Raw genomic sequence first — 19,207 nt, 5'->3', positions numbered from 1 at the left:
GGTCGAGCACAGTGGGCGGGGTCGTGCCGGGCTCGAGCGTGTCCCGGGGCAGGCGCAGCCTGCCAGACCCGCCTCGGCTGCCTGCGCCAGACCGGACGGTTTTAGGGCACGGGTGGCTCTCGGCGCCTGAGGTAAAAACCCGCTCGGTTGCCCGACGGGGGCTCGTGGAAGCCGAGGGGCACGAGGAAGAGAGGGCTTGGGAGAGCCCCGCTGCTCTCCCCGCTCAGGCGTTGTTCCGGTAACCTCCGGGTCCTGTTTCACGAGGATGCGCAAAGCGCGGCGGACGGCTCGCAGGCAGGGTCACAGCGCGCCGGCGCAGCGGCACGGACGGGTCGGACGGAGGGACAAACCTCGCCGCTGCGCTCCGCACCGAGCAGAGAGGGAGGGAAACTCCGGACCAGAGACAAAGGGGGGGAGCCGAGTCGGGAACATCCGGGTCACTCGCTGCCGCCTCGATCCGGGACACGCGCGGGTGCCGCGGCCGATCACGGTGAGGCCTGGCCGGGCGAGGGGCCTGGGACGGCGGGGCCTGGCGCGGCGCGGAGGCGGCCGCGGGCCCTGGGGGAGCGCGGCCTGGGCGGGCGCTCTCCGCCTTCGGCGCAGCGGGACGGGCAGCCGTGGGGCGTGCGGGCCCGGCGGCTCCTGTTGCGGCCGCGCGGCCGGGCCCGCCGGCGCATAGCTGCGAGCTCCGCGTCCCCCGCTGCCCTGCGGCCCGCTCGGGGAGGTCTCGGTCGCTCCGGGACGCGGCCAGCGAGGGGGCTCTAGGCACCACCGGGCCCGCGCGAGGCGGTCCCCGCCGCGACAGCCGCTTGCCCGGGAGCCCGCGGGCGGGCGCCGGGGTGCCCTGTGCAGGCCTCGGACGCTGCCCTGGCCTCCTTGGAGGGCTCGCGATAGCAGCGGCCCTCGGCAGGGGCAGGCGCCGCTCGGCCCTGCCGCAGCTCCTCTGGGCGAAGTCCCCGGCCGGTCTGTTACCGAGCCGTCCTGCCGCGCGGCTCCTTTTGTTGTTCTTGCGCTTTTAGTAGCCGTTCGGACTAGTACCGCCTCTTTTATCTATTTCTCTGCGGCAGGCGGGAGGAGACTTTCTGTATCAGTCTAGAGCTGATGGTATGCTTTGATTAAGCTTCATCCCTTAGTTTCCTTGGCCCTTCTGAAAAGTTAAGGGTGTCCGATTTGGGGGCAAACTGTTCCAATATAGGATTTCTTCCAGTGTCTGCGTGCAGTCGGTAAAGTGAAAATGAGAGGCTAACAATCTTAATAATTTTGGTTTGTTTTGATAGAATAAGAACATATTCTTCATTATCTAGGGACTTGTCAAAAGCCATACTTGTGGGTTGTTACAGGGGCACAGGAACACTGTTATGTACAAGACTTGCTTTTTCTGTTTAGATGTAAGTTCTCTTGCACATACGACCCCATATACACACCTGAAGATAGAGATGGCTTAGTGTTTTGGTTTTGTTTGCTTCTTTTTTCTAAAGCAGGTAGTAGTAAGAGCAGCAGAGGTAAGCTTCTGAGTAAACTTGGAAGTTTCTGGCAGTTTTCTAATGAGTTGATAGCAGTAAGAGGAGCATTGCCACTTCTTAATCCTGGTGTGTGTGTGTGTGTGTGGAGGTGAGTAAAACCAAATGAAACATGAAGAGCAGCCTCTTACATTTGTGTGGCAAGATAGAGTTGATAAATTTCCTCTGGTTTAGACGTTCATATTCTTTCCAGTGACGTAGCTGTTCAGTATTCTGGGACTTTGGTTCTGCTTGTTCCGGGTAAATTTCTCACGTGAAGAAAAAAGCAAATCAGTTGTGATATTCCAAATTAAAGAAAACTAAGAGCCTTTAAAAAGATAAGTTTCTACAGATATTTGGGCAAACAATTCTTTCAAAGGGAAGAGGGGGGAAATGTACATAAGTAATTGAGGAAGATAACAGTGAGAATATCTTAGTGTTTAATAATTTAACACGCAGTTAGTACTGCACTTCTTCCTGCTACACCATAATTTGTGAGACCAAAAAATATATATAACAAGATGATCAAACTCTCTTTATCCTGTCACGCTACAGCAAGCAGAGCTGAAGTTTGCATAAGATATCTAGTTTTTTGTTTGTTTGTTTGTTTTTACTGAATTCCTGCTAGAGTGTACGTATTGACAATTCGTTATTGGATTGGTTCACTTTAGAGGGGATTCTTAACTAGTGGGATCTCCATTTTTGAAATATCCCTGTTTTCTCTTGTACTTGGTAAGTTTGTGATGAGAGGCTTTAGATGCTTCTCTGCTCTTGTCAGGGTTAACTGACGCATGTGGAACTTTTTGAAGAGGTTTGCCAGGCACTGACCTATTACATGTAAGATACGTTGATATTTGTCAAAAAGAAGGTGACAAGCTCTATAACTAATAGTTTGCTCTTCCACATTGTTTTGTGCTGGCAGTTCTTTGCAGTCTTAGGGTAAGTAATTCAGGAGAAAAGCTGTGAAATTCAGTGAAATGACAAGATGACAAAACCTAGACTCCCAATTCAGGGTTTATTTTTAAAAGAAAAGAGAGGGTTAAAACCATATCATGTTTACTTGCACAATGCAGACAATAAGTCTGTAGCATTCTCTATCCAAAGATGATGATTCTAATTATTTTAGACCTTTCTAAGATGATGTAACAACAGTAGTGCAGAAGAGAGACCCCAGGTAGGCATTTCTCCATACTAGGTAGGATAAATATATGTACTTGGAATCTAACCTGAAAACATAAATGCTTATCTCTGTCAAGCATCTCTTAAGATACCGTAGTTAATCACATTTGAATCATTAATAGATTGTTCAGATTTGGACATTTAAGTCCAGAACTTTAAAGTCACAGATTCCACTTGGTGTATAGTAATGCAAATGAGTCTGAAATTTTCTTCTCTAAAATATGCTGTACGTTACAGTTCATAAATCCTGCTATTGAAGTATTTAGACTTGGAGCCAAAATGTCTCTTAATATTACCTGTAACTACTTAGCTAGGCTGCAAAATAAGAGCTCTGAACTATTTTTACATGCCTCTTTTCTCCCTCTTTCCCTCTCCATTCCTGTGTGAAATATATCCTGCTGTGAAATCGATAATTACAGTTAATTTCTTGTGCAACTTGGGGGGGGGGAGCACGCAGAGAAATTTTCATTTCAACAAAGGAAATGAAAGGTAAACATTGAGAATGCAAAGGTACTACATTTGGGAAGGAAATGGTGTGTAAAACTCCCTCTTCAAGGGGTTTTACATCTTGAGGTACAGAAGAGTTAAAATAGCACACTTGATCTTTTTTGATTACAACAAAGCATTTACGTATATAATCATTAAGGTTGGAAAAGATCTCCAAGGTCATCTGGTCCAACCATCCCCCTACCACCAATATCATCCACTAAACCATGTCCCGAAGTACCACATCAAACCATTCCTTAAACACCCCCAAGGGCGGTGACTTGACCACCTCCCTGGGCAACCTGTTCCAATACCCAGCTAGTCTTTCTGAGAAGAAATGTCTCCTAATTTCCAAACTGAACCTCTTCTGGTGCAACTTGGGCTACTTCCTCTTGTCCTATTGCTAAGTTATCTGTGAAAGGAATATACACTGAAAAAAAAGGTGTGTTGTCTGATCAGTGTTTAATTAAGTCGAATGCCTCAAGATTTTGAAGGGTCTTTTATAGAACAGAAGAAATCCTTAAATTTACCAGGGCATGATATAGTGCAGAACCAGTTGCAAAAACAAGCACGATACAGAGCTCAAACTCAGTTTCTTCTGCTGAAAAAATTAGTTTGCTGTTGTTCTTTTGGACATACGTGGCTTGTGCCCTCTGAGAAGTTAGTATGTCCTCTCAGGTGTGTATCTAATTGTCTTTTAGTCACAGAAAAAATGATTTATTTATTTGAAAGCATCCTATAATATGTTTCCCTGCAGAAAAAGGTATCTGAGTTGCTAAACTGTCAAATATTTGAATGGCGTATAGGCACAAATGATTTTTTCATATTATTATAGTGAAGTTAGTGTTAGTACAGTGGATCAAAAGGTGCTAACAGTACAGCTGAAAATGTCATGTACTTATTAGTTCATTTAGATTCATTGTAAGGGTATGAGCTCATGCAATAAAATTACTCCCTTTAGAATTTGGCTGAGGGAAAAGTGTTTTTGTTGTTGTTGTTTTGATGATCTCTCCAGTGACTCCATTTCTGCTTCTGAATGGCAAGTGGTATGTACAGTTTTAGTGTTGACTAGGTTCCACAAATCTTCTGACAAGACCAAGATTCAGATGCATGTATTGGAAATATTAGATGGAATGTAGCTTTTTTTTTTTTCCTTGGTGCATGCTTACTGCATGGACTGTTAATGGTCCTTTTTTTAAAAAGCTTTAATTTTAATTAAATTCTAGCAGAAATTGTATTGCTAGCTGGAAGTTGAAATAATGGCTTATAGTCATCTAAGCAAAACTGACTTTGGGAAAGAAAAAAGTGGAAGGGGGGTGTTTCTTAAGGTCTTGTTGTTGAGGTGTCTGTGCTGCAATGCCACTTGTGATGATGTGTAAGTACTTACACTGGAAGCCTACTGTATTCTAATCTTCAAAGGGTATCACAGATGTGCATGAGTAGTTAAGTGTGAGATTTTAAAGCAAGGACCTTTTTGAACTACTGTTTGTATGGTCAAGAACTCTACGTATGCAACAATCCTGTAGTATTAATAATTCTTAATCAGTGTTTCTATATTTGCTCTAACAGAGTGGTAATATTTCTTTCACTATTTCTGTGAGCTTCTTTAGTGGAAGGGCACTACTCTTCTGGTGGTTGTATGAAGTCAGGCCAACTGTTCTAAAACTCTCCAGCTACTGATTATTAACTCTAAAACGGGTAGAAGTGCAATAGGAAGGAGGATTAGAAACCTTCATTGGATCTTTTTTGACCATGTGGAATCCTCCCCGAATTTGAGAGTGTCACTCTATTGCAATCATCATGTATAGAACTGTTCTTGTGTCATCTGTAGTAGTGACCTGTGCTATATGTATTTCTTCAGCAGTCTTGGTCACTGTGTGCTCAGCTGTAAAGAAGGCGGTGAAGATGCTCAAGGGTTATTCAGTTTATACAGGAGTTAAGGACCTGTCTTGAGGAATCAGTGAGCCACTGATTCTTCCCCAGTTGATTTCTGTATTGCTGTCTATTGCTGCTGCTTTTTACAAGTCATACAACATGTATGACACAACAGTAAAACCGAGATGATGTTAATAAATACTGTGCCTATGTTGCCTTTGTGTAGAACTCTGGCTTTTAGCAGGAGCTTGGTCTAAAATTGACATTTCTTATTCTCCTATTTGCGAGAATTAGGAACAGTGCAGGCGTTTGTCTACAGAAGAAAGCCATAACTTTGTGATATAGTAAGGAGGTAGTTACGTGTTTGTTAGTCACACATAGGAAACGTGAGCCCTTTTCCCATTAATAATAATGTTACTGTTGTCAAGCTACTGTCAAAGTCATCTTGAAAACATGGTTCAAATATTATGCCTACCTTGTATTTTAAGCTCTGTCAGGTCCAGTAACTAAGAGGTTGTTGGGGGGATGGGGGTGGTGGTGTCAATATTATTCCCAATGTTAATATCTGCAGAATGTGCAAAAATGTCTCTGCTACAGTACTGAGAATTGAAGGCCAAAGGAATTCCTGAGAGATCAGAGCTTTTAAAGAGAACATAATATGTTATTTACATTGTAAATAAAAGGTTATACTAAAAGCAATCATTTTTGTTTTAGAGGGACTCTAAATATGTCTGGCATAGCTCTCAGTAGACTTGCACAGGAGAGAAAAGCCTGGAGAAAAGATCATCCATTTGTAAGTATATATAAATTCTGTTAACTTTCTGACTATTGCTGCTGTTTTCATGTTATGATGATTTCTTTCCCTGACTTGTTACTTTATTTTTTAAATAAGTTCCTTAAAACTACGTTGTGCACAAAGGAATAACTTTGTGTAAAGAGCAAATGTGTCATAAAGTACTGTAAGTTTCTTCTGAAATTCTTTTTTTTTTTTTTTTTTTTTTTTTTTTTTTTTTTGCCTTTTTTCAGGGATTTGTAGCAGTACCTACAAAAAATCCAGATGGCACAATGAATCTAATGAACTGGGAGTGTGCTATTCCAGGAAAGAAAGGGGTAAGACTTACTGTTGTCCTAATATTTCGCTTATGCTGAAAACTCTCATAAGCCTGCTGGTATATTATGCTGAGGACTATAGGAATATAACTTAAACATAGTTTAATGTAAATGCGTGGATCATGCTGTAGGACAAAATACACCATGAGCCTGTTCAGCTGTTGGCACTGTTCACCTTAAGAAACAGGATTCTTACACGTTCCTCTCAAGAATTTGAGTGGAACACACTTGAGATAAACAATGGTGTGAACCCTAAAGCAATGATTGCTTCTGCTGGTTAACAGCCAGTACCTTTTTCGCCTGATAAATAGTGAGATTCTTCAATCCTACAGAAGTGCTGCACAGTAGCAGTTTTCAACTTTTTGAATTTCATGGAAAATAATAGTTGCTAGCGTGAAAACTAAATGTCTTCAGTTCTATGTAGTCTTCCCATTTTATATTAGGGAAATAAGAATAGAATTTTCTAAAATAGTTTCTTTTGATCTGATTTCAGTTGTGTTTCTCCTAAAAAAATAAATAGTCCTGGACTTTTTTCTTTGACCTTGTTATTTTAATCAGTTTGGTCTGGTTCTAGCAGATGAGACTAACACAAACCTTTATGTGGAGATGATTATTAATGCTTGAGGCTTTTTTGATTTGTATAGTACCAGTATAACTTAGTCTGAGCAGGATTTTTTTTTCTTTTTTTTTTTTTCCAAGTTATTTAGCAAGGAGACATTATTCTTGAATTCACTGGATGCATTTTGATCTTCTGGGATAATGCTTTTAATTACTTTCTTTTCATTCTTTTACGTCTTTGATGTCTTGCATTGGATGTATGAGGACTATTGCTTTGCCTGGTCTACTGCTACTTCCTGCTGGCTTGCTTATGTTCCCTTAAGATCTCCTTTCTTCCTTACCAAAACATGCAGATTCCATACTATTGCCTCAGTTAGTTTAATGCTGAACATGATATTACTGCTAAGGATATAACTTAGCTCAGTAAGTTGATAGATGTCTGCATAACAGATATCTGCTTTTTTGTTTGACTCTCGAAAAATGCCCACCTCAAGGTAGTTCTTGAAGTACCTAAATAAATAAATAAATAAATAAAACTTAGCAGTATAAGGAAAACATCATTCCATTACGTTCTGCTAAAACAAGAGCATTCCTCATAGTGGATAGTTACGTACCTTATGTCACCTTTAAATACTTATGAAAGCTTATGGCATGAGAATTTTACATACTAATGTTTTGAAGCTTCGTAAACTGCAAAAAAGTAAACAAAACCCTTAAAACCAACTTCTTGCCTCCTAGGAAATGCTTTCCTTAGGAATGTATCAGTTAGATTCATGTAATTTCTGATAGGGATCTAATTTTAAAAAATGGGTCTTTTACTCAAGTGAAAATGTCATTTCTTCAGCAAGAAGCAGTATACACTGCTCATCTCTACCAGGAAAAAAACAGTTGCTGTATATCGCCTTTCTGTTTGGAGGCACACTGTACTGCAGCTGTTTCCCCTCAGACAATAGAATGGATGAAACCACCATTATGCTTTCTCATCAGCCAGATGAAAAATTGTGGGAAAGGAATTTGCAGGTGGCTTCGTGCTGTTTCACACGGCCCTGAATTAGAGATAATGAGGAAACAAGTGGTAGAAACAAAAACTTGAGCAAGGTTGAGATAAATTTCCTACAGTGTTAAAGATGAGCTTTGGGCAGTGGCCAGTTGCTGGCTGGCTGGATGCGCGTCTGAGGGTCCCTAACCAATTGTATGACAGATTTGGGCACGCGGACAGCGTGTGGGGCTACGAGGAAAGTATATGTAGTAGTGAAAAAGGGCAAGAAATGTCTCCTGTACAAGAGCCATCAGGAGTGCATGTCTTGCATCCCTTCAAAAAATTGTAGTGGTATTAGTGCTAGGTTGGAGATCTCCATTCACTCTCTTTTCTGACAGCAAATCACTTCTACCTAGAATCTGACTTGAAAATTATATCTGTAACTGGTCCAGTAATGCAGGAAGATCTAGATGATACTGCATGCCTACTGTTGTTATTTTAGTATGGCCTTTAAGTATCTGCTATCTTACAGTTGTCAGGTGTGTTGCTCTATCAGAAACACAGTCAACTTGTTTGTTGACTGTCTGTTCTTGTGTTCTAGTTGAACTGTTTGTTAAAAGCCACTTATCTTTTCTCAAGACTGATTGAGAGGGCTTTAAACTAGGATCAGTGGGGGAGGGGGATACACCTGAGGGAGATACCACTGAGATTAAGCGAAGGGATAAAGCACTGTCTGAGGGTGGCATGGCTGATGGGAGTATCTCTGCTGCTCTGGGGAGCACTACAGGTTCAGGAGCACACCTGAAATGCTTTTATACCAACACATCAATATGAGGAACAAACAGGATGAACTGGAAGCTTAGGTCTTTTTCTGGAGTATATTGTTGGTATTAGTGGGACTTGATGGGATGTGTCCCATGACTGGTGTGCTGGAATGGAGAGCTATTGGTTGTTATGGACGGATAGGCAGGGCAGGCAAGGTGGGTGTGTTGCGTTTGTTGTAGGGGAGAGATTAGGCCCTTTGTCTTTAGAGATGATTCCATAGAGAGGCTCTGGGTGATTATTAAGAGGACTTACAGCAAAGCAGATATTGTCATGGGTGTCTGTTTACCAAGGATGATGGCACAGATAAGCTATTTTTTAGGCAGTTAGAGGAACATCTGGATTGGTTGCCCTCATCCTTATGGGACACTTCAACTTCCAATACATAAACTGGGAATGTCATATTACCATGACAAATAAGTCTGGAAAATTCCTGAAGTATGCTAAAGATGACTTCCTGTCACAAGTAGTGAGGGAGCCAACTAGCCTTCCTGGATCTGTTGTTTAAGAATAGGAAAGGCCTTGTAGGAGATGTGTGGTAGATGGCTCGCTTGTGCACGATGATTGTGAAATAGTTGAATTGAAAATTTTGGTATAAGAAGAAAAAAGGTCTGAAGAGTTGCCACCCTGGACTTTAAGAAAGGAAACTTTAAGCTTGTCAGGGAACTAATTTAACAGTGTCCCTTTGGAATTGGCTCTAGAATTCGGGGGTCCACGAGAGCTGGTTGCTTTTCAAGAACTACATTTTATAGACTCCGGAATGGGCAGTCCCACTGTGCCACAAGATGAGTAAATGGGTCAGAAGACAAGCCTGGCTGAACAGGGAACTCTTCCGGGATCTTGGGCTAAAAAGGAAAATGTGACTTGGAAACAAGGTCTGGCTTCACAGGGAGAACACAGAGCTGCAGTTCACATCTGCAGGGAGAAAACAAGAAAAGCTAAACCTCAGTGCTAGCCAGTGTGGTGTCATACCACAAAAAAAAAAAAAGCTCTTGAGTATGTCAACAGCAAGAAGAGGTTAAAAGTAAATGCTGGGTTCTGCACTTGAGATGGAGTAATGCTGGACACGGGTACAAGCTGGGAGATGAGTGAAGAGCAGCTATGCAGAAAAGGGATCTGGGGGTGCTGATGACAGCAGGCTCCACATGAATCAGCAGCATGCCCCAGCAGCCAAGAGGGCAAACTGTATGTTGGGGTGCATTAAGCACAGCATAGCCTGGTGGTCAGAAGAGCTGATTCTCCTATGTTTAGTGTTGGTATGGCTTCACCTTGGATATTGCGTACAATTTTGGGGTCCACAGTATAAAAATGATACTGAGATACTTGAAAGCATCCAGAGGAGGGCAACAAAGCTGTTAAAAGGGCTGCGAGGAGAGTTTGAGAACACTTGGTTGTCTAGTCTGGAGAAAAGGAGGTTTAGAGACAACCTTGTTGCTCTGTGCAGCTTCCTGCGGAGGGGAGGTACAGATCTCTTCTCCCTGGAAACTGACAAGGACACATGGGAACGGCACAGAGCTGTGCCAGGGGAGCGTCAGACATTAAAAAAAAATTCTTTGTCATGAGGGTGGTCAAACTGTGCAACAGGCTTCCTGGAGGGGTGGTTATTGCCTCATGCTTGTCAGCATTCAGGAGGCATTTGGACAGTGCCCTCAATGTGCTTTAACTTTAGTTTAGCCCTGAAATGGTCATGCAGATGGATTTGACCTTTGTAGGTCTCTTCCAACTGAACTTGTCTGTTGTAAGACTGAAAGCAAACAAAATAAAAGTTTATCCTTTCTAGTCTTCTAAAAAACTGACAGGTTAGTCTCTTCTGAGAAGTTACAGAGACTAGATATTACCAGTTGATGACAACTGACTGTTCAGAACCATTTCTTTAAATACATCAAATGTAATCGAACCCATTCACTTCTAAAAACAGCTTCCTTAGTATTCTCTAACACAATTTTTTTTTGCATTCTAACTCAAATCTTTACATTTTTGTCGTTACTTACTGTGCAGAGCTCTCCTTTTTTCTTCTCCAGGAAAAAACATTTAATTCAGGTAGGGAAGAATTAGGTATTTCCTCCTAAGGTGGTCTTCAGTCATACCTGTCTGTACCTGAGGCTGAGATTTAATCATTTACACTGATAAGATACAAGACCATCTCGACTCCAGTTTGCCTGTTAAGAACAACCCAGCATGTACTTCCCTTTCAGTAATCCGATAGCAAGGGCAGTTTATGGAGAAATTGTCTGAATTTTACATCTATAAAGAACTTTCTGTATATCTACACTTCTTAACAGAAATCAGTTTGTCAGTAAAGGGCTTTTCTCCTTTTTTTTTTTTTTTTTTTCCAAGTAATGATATATTTGAGATGTGCTTTTTGTCTTTTCCTAGGTGTTTTTAGTTTCTTAGATGACCCTTCTGAGTAGTGCTGTTTTACCTAGTCATCTGTGTAGCACAGAAATTGCTTTTTTCAAAGCTCTTGATTTCTGATAACTTCTTGGAACTTCAGAAAAATGTAATCTACAAAGCTACATGCTACCAAATGCAAGCAGATTAATTTAGACTAGTAAATCTCACATTAATTGTAGCAATACTACAGTGCTCTCTATTTTTTTGGCCACATTTTGTTGAGCAAATGGCAAAATAGAAGCCATTTTTATTCAGCTGCTTAAGGGGTATATATGTATCCTATCTTCTCAGACTTGGTTTAAGTGGGCATATAATGTCTCCCTTGTTACATGCATATAATTTAGAACTTTTAAATATTCTGTTTCTTATATGCTTTATACTTGTATATGGAATTCATGTTTTTTTTTTTTTTTTATCAAATCTATTGGTGTCTTAGTACCACTTCGAGGCTGTGAAGAAGTGGAAAAGCTTTTTTTTTTATTTTATTTTTTTTTAACTTCAACTTGCTGTGTCAGTGGGATAACTCATTTCAGTGTAGGCAGCATACTATCATATAGGACAGTTGTTTTTCTCCAGTGTAGAAGAAAGTGTCTCAGAAACTGTTTGACTTTTCTTTGCAGTAATCAAAACTCTACCTTAACTTCTTTTATAGACACCATGGGAAGGAGGCTTATTTAAACTACGGATGCTTTTCAAGGATGACTACCCTTCTTCACCCCCAAAATGTAAGAAAAATGACAATTGTATACCAAGTAGAACCATATTAAGCTAGTCCATGAAGTTGTACGAATGGTTGTGATTTCTTTTGATTTTTTTTTTTCTTACTGACAATTTTTTGTTATTTTTCCCCCCTTATTCTCTACTTTGCATTTAGAAAACTGTGACCAACTGAGCCAAGTGCTTGATATAACACCATCAAGAAGAGAGGGGGGAACTACTGTTTGGGTTTCAAAGTTTGACAAAAGCACCACTTGAAGTGTTCACTAGATCAACATTTTAGAAAGTAATAAGTAGGCATGGTTAGTCTAAATCCTTTGGGGGGTGTTTAGGCACTTTCTTGCTGTAAAGTTAGTCTTCTAAGCTGAGAACTCAGGGAAAAAATACTTCCATGAACTATAACCTTTTCATCCATTTGCTCTAAATATAGAGCAAACAGATCTGTTATTTTTTAAGCTGACGTACAGCGGATACTCAGATGCTTTTCCTGTTAGGATAAGGAACCTTCTAAAACTTACCTCAAACTTGCCCATTTCAGAAATATGAAAACATTTCTTGCCTTGTCCAGTTTTTTGGTTCTTGATTTGGCTACCCTCTTAAATCAATGGAAATGCTTAAACATCTCTTTTTGACTGTCCTTCATTAGTGTTTCCGCTCTATCAGTCGTTTTGGCTACTTGGGTTTGTTGCCACCTAAATACAAGTGGACAAAAGAGGAAATACACCTTTCAACTAGAAAATATTTAATTTGTTTGCAACTAGCATGCTCTGGAAGTGTTAAATGAATTGTCATGCCTTAAAATAATACGTATTTATGACTGGTAGGACTCATTACTAATGCTGCTTATGCATTCCTACTGAACTTCATTGAGCAGCTGATAAGCAAAACATATTTGTGATATAAGTTGGATTAGAAAATTGCACTAAAATAATGTAATGAACACTTGCTTAGCAGTACATAAAATGTTAGCTGTTGCATTTAAGTTATGCATAGATTGAAGAAATGACAGATTAGAGATTGTCAGAAGGAAAACTGCACCTCCTCAGTTGGTCTTGCAACTTAGACTTGGTTCTTCTTGTTCAGTGCATGTTGGTTATACGTAAAGTGAAACTGGGGAAAAATATGCTAGAAAATTGTTCTTCTTTGTATGGAACACAGTATCCTAAAGTGAGGGGGAAGTAGGTGAGTGAACAGCATTATCTTTTCTTTATACAACAATATGTGTAGCTATAAATATAGGAAAGGTTTAACAAGCAATTTGTGAAGCTACTACAGACTGTCAATTTTCATTTCTAAATGAAGATATTACTGGTCACAGTGATACAGTTAAAGTTTCTGGACTGATAACACAGTCATGATAGAGTACTTGCTTTAGGTACAAGTGAGCCAAGAAGCAAACTGTATCAATAGCTCCAGAAATGTCAGGCTTTTTGGATGGTGGGCGGGTGGGTGGGTTGGGGGGTATAGAAGGGGAACAGGGTCAGAGAGAAGTGTGTTTCTTTGGCCAGTTCTTTACACTGATGGTTTAAACCAACTGTCTGATAATAACCTTAGCTCTGCATGCAAGTAACTCTTTTTTTCTTCAGGTAAATTTGAGCCACCGTTATTCCACCCAAACGTGTATCCTTCAGGCACAGTGTGTCTCTCCATCTTAGAGGAGGACAAGGACTGGAGGCCAGCAATCACAATTAAACAGGTCATTAATTGTACATATGTGTATACTTAACCTTCTTACTTGCTTTGCCTGCTTATCTTACATGAATGTAAAATGTTCACTGTTTGTTTCTGTAGTTAGTTACTTTCTAACTTAGTAGAAACTTAGTAAGTTTGTAACTGTAGAAAGTAACTAGTAAGTCTGTAGTTGGTTTCTTCCAAGAGTGTTTTTTTTTCCTATGTGGTACATCTCTTATAATGTCTGTGCCTGCGTTATATCTATACCTTCTTCCACAGATCTTGTTAGGCATACAAGAACTTCTAAATGAACCAAATATTCAAGACCCAGCTCAAGCAGAGGCTTACACAATTTACTGGTAAGTATCTTTGTGTGTCAGCTTGAAAGCTGCCATGTTACCTATAGCTGTCTATTGCTAATAGTATAACGTGCAGATGTTTACAGGAATGATCGAGGGATTTTTCTTGCCTGCATGAGTGTATCCTGCAGAGATGCCTAGCTTATGCTAAGCTTAAGCAAAGCAGTAGCTTCACAGTTAATAGGCTAACAGGCCTTTTAATAGTATGACAACAGCACAAAAGCATGAAGACATTCAGCTGGACCATGGCTTTCATCTTGGTTCTAGCCCAACATTAATTCCTTTACATTAAAGGCTAACTGACGAGTAGTGGTGAAACATGATGATGTAATGAGACCGGTGATAGAGAGAAGGTTGAGAGTGGATTAGCTGACAAGTTCCATTGATCAGTACAGAAATAATTCATGCCTATCCAGCAATGTGTACCTATAAGCACTTGTGCCTGAAGGATGAAGAAGAGATACTGTGATTGCTGTAAGGAACTTGTGGCATTTTGTGAAAATGAATGTTCAAAAAGAATAGTTTCAAAAAGTACAGAAAGCTTGTAGCCTTAGAATAAAAATTTGTGAACTAAAACCTACTCTTTTTAGACTAATCTTAAAATTTTCCTACCATTAAAAATGGATGACTGACTCATAATCTTTAAAAGAGCAACAAACTCTAAACAAATGCTTTTGGTACTGACAGCTACTGAAATAATGACCAAGATGGGAATGCATGATTACCGTTCTGGACAGAAGAACAAATCTTTAGGAGAGTGCCAAGTTTGGAAAAACAGCTTGCATATGTGAAGTCTCATAAAATATCATGTCAAAATCTTCTGTTACAGGACCCTAGTGAAAAGGAAGCATAGGGGTGGATAGGGTCTGCAGTTAATTACAGACTTCACTCAAGGTTATTCTTCAGTATCTACTGAAGACTGGATGGGACTGCATGCAGATGAAGGATGGATGGAAGGCTCCTTTGGGAGCAAGTAATGATGAGGCAGCCCCACCACTTTTTTTTCCCCTCTAGGAAAAGACAGAATAGTCTGAGGAAATCTGGTGCAGGAATAAGTACGCTTCCATAAAACTATATATAGGCTATGTCTCATCTTTATACTTTCCTTCATGTATATATGTGAAGCAATCTCTGCTAGTCTTGTTTTTGCTTTATTAAAGAGACTGCAGAGACAGGCTCTTGATTTTTACCTTGATGACTAGTTAGTGCTAATCAGTACTGTTTTAAGTGTGCGGTAGTTCATAGGAAATAAAGACCAGTTCCCGTGTGCATAAGCTTTAAGCTGACTTTGCTTTAAGTAGGGGGGAAAAAAGATTGGGGCGGGTGGAAAGGTCATGTATAAGCTGCTGTTTGTTGTTGCACTAAGGCTCTCCAGATAGTAGTCAAGCATTGTGCTTCTCAACCTGTTTCTATACAAGCCACTCTCCAAAAGCAAGATCTGCTGGATGTGATAAAATAAAAATAATCCAATTTTAAAACTTTTAATTCTGTAAGTGCTTCTAGGGAAAAAAAAATTACATCTATTGAGAATAAATTCTTATGCATGCTTTGCAGTTTATTTCAGACGTGTACTCTCTGGTTTATCTTTTTTTGTCGTTGGACATGCATAGCATTTCAGCAGGTTGCTGTATTTCTGCAGCCCATAGTGTGACTCATTGCGACTTAATGAGAAATTGTTAAAAGCAATTTCTTTTTGTTAAAAGAAATTTGTTAACAAAGCAAAATTGTTTACACATCTGTAATTTGGAATGGTTAAATACTGGGGAAGGTGCAGTGTTGTTCAAGTATGTCTTTTAGTCAAGTTGTTGAACTTCAAGAATAAACTGTATACAAAATAGGACTTGTTCTCCTCGGGATTGCTTTGGTGCTGTTGTGCTGTAACTTCAACACTCTTAATGAGCTAAGCTACCTCCTCCTCGCCAGTAGGCATGCAGTCTGCTATGGAAGGCATTGTTTTGTTTGGATACTCTGAGTGGGAGACTTAAGATCTAGGCTGTGTTTTCATCTGACAGTGCAGTATAACGTAAAGAAAAAAAAATGTAGAATGAAGCTTGTAAATTTGTGTATAAAAAGAAGATGCTGTATTTTCAGACATTGGCAAGCCTTTGTAGCTGAAAGCAGGTTAAGCTTTCGCTGAAAGGCTGCCTGAAAAATCTAGTTGCTCTGAACTAACTTTGGCAAAAAAGTAATGATAACAATTTTTTGTTTAGCTCTTGGTTGATGCTTTGGACAGCTAATACAAAGTATTTTGACAGCTAACGCATAGCTGTCAGTATTAGGTGTTAAATGCAAGTGAATGATCTATTAAGTTGTTATCCTGTGTTGGCCTAAGTATGGAAAACAACAAAGTTTGCCTTTTTTCTGTGAACACAATGAGGCTTTATTGTACATAGTTCCTTGAAGTAGTAACTGCTTGTTCAATCAATCTATAGCAATTATGCTACCTGTAGTGAACTGTGGTGCTTTTTTTCAAAATGTGGTTTCCCTCCCCCCCCCCCCCCCGCAAAGGTTAGGAAAAACTTAACCCTCTGAGTTGGAGTCTGCGGAGATAAAGGCTGAAACTGCCATTATCATTTTCCACTTTCTTAAATTTCTTAAAGAGCAGCGCTTCCCTTCTCTCAAGACAGGTGAGATAAAGTTCAAAATCATATTCCATCAGCTGTTATTAAATTGATCTCATCAACCAGTTTATCCTCTTGGAAAACTGGAATTTGTTAATGACCACAGGTGGAAACTATGTTGATGAGTAAGAATGCAGGTAAGGTATTGCTGACCATAAGAGAAAGCATGCACAAACCTGATGCATACAGATAGTTCAATCTGTATTTCATCTGTTGCCAAATGATTGGTATGGCATGAAGTTTGTGCAGTAACTAGTTAAACAGAACCCGACTTCCCTCCAAATGAAATTGTTGGAGTAATGTTCCAGGAAAGTCTTTATTGTATATATTGTGGTCTTCAGTGAATTCCTATTTAATGCTTTTGTCTTCAGCAATGGCTTCATTTCACATTGAAATGAAATGGAAGAAAAGTAACTTTGCAATACAGTCTCTGATTTCTCAAGCTTTAATTGCCCTTTCTCTTTCTTCTATTCAGCCAAAACAGAGTGGAATATGAAAAGAGGGTTCGAGCACAAGCCAAGAAGTTTGCACCATCATAAGCATCTGTCATGCAGCATCTTGAAAAGGAAGGGATTGGTTTGGCAAGAACTTGTTTACAAAACTTTTGCAAAATCTAATGTTGCTATGTACAATTAATATCCACTTAAGGGAGGGGGTTGTATGTGTGCCATTTTCCATATTCGCCACTTGTATACAGTTCTAAATTTGCTGAATTGCCCCCAGTTTTTTCATACAGGGTCTCTTCCTTCAGTCTTTTGTATTTTTGATTGTTATGTAAAACTTGCTTTTATTTTAATATTGATGTCAGTATTTCAACTGCTGTAAAATTATAAACTTTTATACTTCTATAAATTCACTAGTATCTTTAGTTACTTTGCTATCTGATGCAGGCATGCTTTAAAATGTTAGAACTATATTTAGCCTTTAGCTGGCTGTATGAGAAAAAAATCATGCCCTCCACCCCCTTCCCTCCCTGAATTTGTTTTTCTATCTTTCAGAAACTAGGTTGTTATTGCTTAAGAGCCTCTGAGATCCAAAGTCAGCCAGCATCCTTATTCTGCATCACTTCCTTTGTGTTTATATGGCGTTCTGTCTGTGTTGCTGTTTAGAGTAAATAAACTGTTTATATAAAGGGCTTTGTTTCATTATCTTCATTAAAATTAAGACTGCCATTTAAATGGCTGTGAACACAAATCAGTTTTTAAGGTCTGTGATGCTGTACTTCTCAGATGTTGCCCTCATTTATTTTCTGCCTCCCTACCCCTGACACAAGTATGGTCTTTTCTTTGGGCCCTAAATCATGATTATTCACAGCTATTCCACACACTAACAGTTCCTTAAACAGCATATAGAATTGTGTGACTTGCTAGACACCAATTGCTTACTATACATGATGGGATTGACATACTGGTATGACCGCTTTAATATAAAATATCACAAGCATATTTTAACATGAACAATAATAGGAACTGTCCAGGGAACGTAAGGGGACAAATAGCATCTGGGGATTTTAAATACTTAATCATCAGAAATACCTCTGTGCCTTCTTCCATATGTCAATGTATATAGGTTTTAGGAAAAGGATGTGCTCTATGCAATTAGTTTCCTTCTGTAAAGAAAATCAGTTAAATTATGTAAGTTATTTTTCATGTATGTTAAGTTGATATGCCCTCTATTAAACTTGACTCTTTTTTTTTATTGTATTTTTAGTCGGAATAATTCTGGGAAAAAAAAATGAAGTATGAAGAGCTTTGTTCCATCTGAGCTGTAGCTTTTTCAGTGCTTCTTTTATTAAAAACTGGTTACTACTAGAGACTCGAGTTACCTTAAGTGTGATACAGCCCTTCTTTTAGATCTGCTGTATTTGTCTGCATCTGATTGTGAGAGCTCTGTAAAATGACAGCGCTCCCTCAAATGAGAGTAGTTAGCACATTCGCATTATTCCTGGTCCTTTAAAAAAAAAAAGTGATTGCTTCCTTTTTGCTGTCTAGAAGTCCTTGTTGCAACATCTCATTTGGGAAACTGGGGTGGGAGAGTTGAGGAACTGCTAAAGGAAAAGATTCTGAGTTAGATTTATTGACTTGAACTTCTTTTTGAAGGGGAACAATATTTGTACTATTAAAACTGCTGATGTAACTCTGAATTGTATCGTCCAGGAGAGATAGAATTTCATCTGTAGTAACAAGTGAAAATCTTGCTGTGGCTTGAAGAAGTTGCATATGCAAAGGTAATATGGACTGTCCTTAATATATTCAATTCTGCTGAAGCATTTATGGAGTTTAGGTTTAAAATCTTAAACCTAAGATTAAGTTCCACTTGGGTTCTGGATACTCAGAGTATTCTATTTAAATGTACAGAAACCAGGATACATCTGCTAACAGCTCCACTTTCATTATATAAATAAACAAGCATATGGAGAAGTGAACAAAGATACCAGTGCTAATTTGAGTCTCGTACTCAGATCTTTAAGGGTCAATGTACACTTGTGACTAAGAGCTATTTCAAGTAATGCAAATGCAGTCAGATGGCATGTTCAACAATGCTATCTGAAATTTTATGGCAAATTTACGAATATGAAATGTTCAAGTGTATGTTGCTTGGGACTGCTTATAGCTGAGTAAATTAAAAACTAACAATGTTACTGAAAAGACATACTGAGGTTTTAAAACTATTTGAGGAAGCATTTTTCCTTTTAGGCGTTTTGTTTATCCTAAATATCCTAGATGAAGTAGTTGAAATGTATATGGCAGGCTTAAGCCTGCAAAAACAAGTAAGGTTTCTTAAGTGGTAGATGCTCAGAACAGGGCAATAACTTAGTTGTGTTTTCCAGCTGAGATACACTTCAGAAATTAGAACTGTTTTCTACAATCTGTGAGTAGCTAGAAGTAATCCCTCTACATCACTCACCAGAACCATTCGTTATGAGTTTTTACTTAC

At 39.6% G+C, this 19,207-nt stretch overlaps 1 protein-coding gene across 2 annotated transcripts; it reads left to right on the top strand.

Annotated features, from left to right (window-relative positions):
* The first annotated feature begins 52 nt into the window (after nt 1-52).
* On the top strand, nt 53-17,973 carry UBE2I (ubiquitin conjugating enzyme E2 I). 2 transcript variants are annotated; one of them, XM_032197461.1, is made up of 7 exons: nt 53-131; nt 5,754-5,832; nt 6,066-6,149; nt 11,555-11,627; nt 13,206-13,315; nt 13,570-13,649; nt 16,746-17,973. In XM_032197461.1, the coding sequence occupies exons 2-7, from the start codon at nt 5,767-5,769 to the stop codon at nt 16,807-16,809; spliced, it is 477 nt and encodes a 158-aa protein (XP_032053352.1). In that variant the 5' UTR covers nt 53-131; nt 5,754-5,766; the 3' UTR covers nt 16,810-17,973. The 2 variants fall into 2 exon arrangements, with proteins under 2 accessions (XP_032053352.1, XP_032053354.1); XM_032197463.1 differs by lacking the exon at nt 53-131 and adding an exon at nt 335-490.
* Nucleotides 17,974-19,207: the final 1,234 nt, after the last annotated feature.

This window comes from Aythya fuligula, chromosome 15, assembly GCF_009819795.1.
Source record: "Aythya fuligula isolate bAytFul2 chromosome 15, bAytFul2.pri, whole genome shotgun sequence".
In the NCBI taxonomy this organism is placed as follows: Eukaryota; Metazoa; Chordata; class Aves; order Anseriformes; family Anatidae; genus Aythya; species Aythya fuligula.
The sequence above is the reverse complement of the archived record's forward strand: the minus strand, read 5'-3'. Positions and strand labels throughout refer to the sequence as shown.

What these genes read in the sequence shown, in the direction of transcription:
- UBE2I (XM_032197461.1), top strand. Translation starts at nt 5,767, where the DNA reads ATGTCTGGCATAGCTCTCAGTAGACTTGCACAGGAGAGAAAAGCCTGG. An exon ending in CCCTTCTTCACCCCCAAAAT is followed by an intron (nt 11,628 to 13,205) that starts GTAAGAAAAATG and finishes TTTTTTCTTCAG; the next exon opens with GTAAATTTGAGCCACCGTTA. An exon ending in GAGGCTTACACAATTTACTG is followed by an intron (nt 13,650 to 16,745) that starts GTAAGTATCTTT and finishes TCTTCTATTCAG; the next exon opens with CCAAAACAGAGTGGAATATG.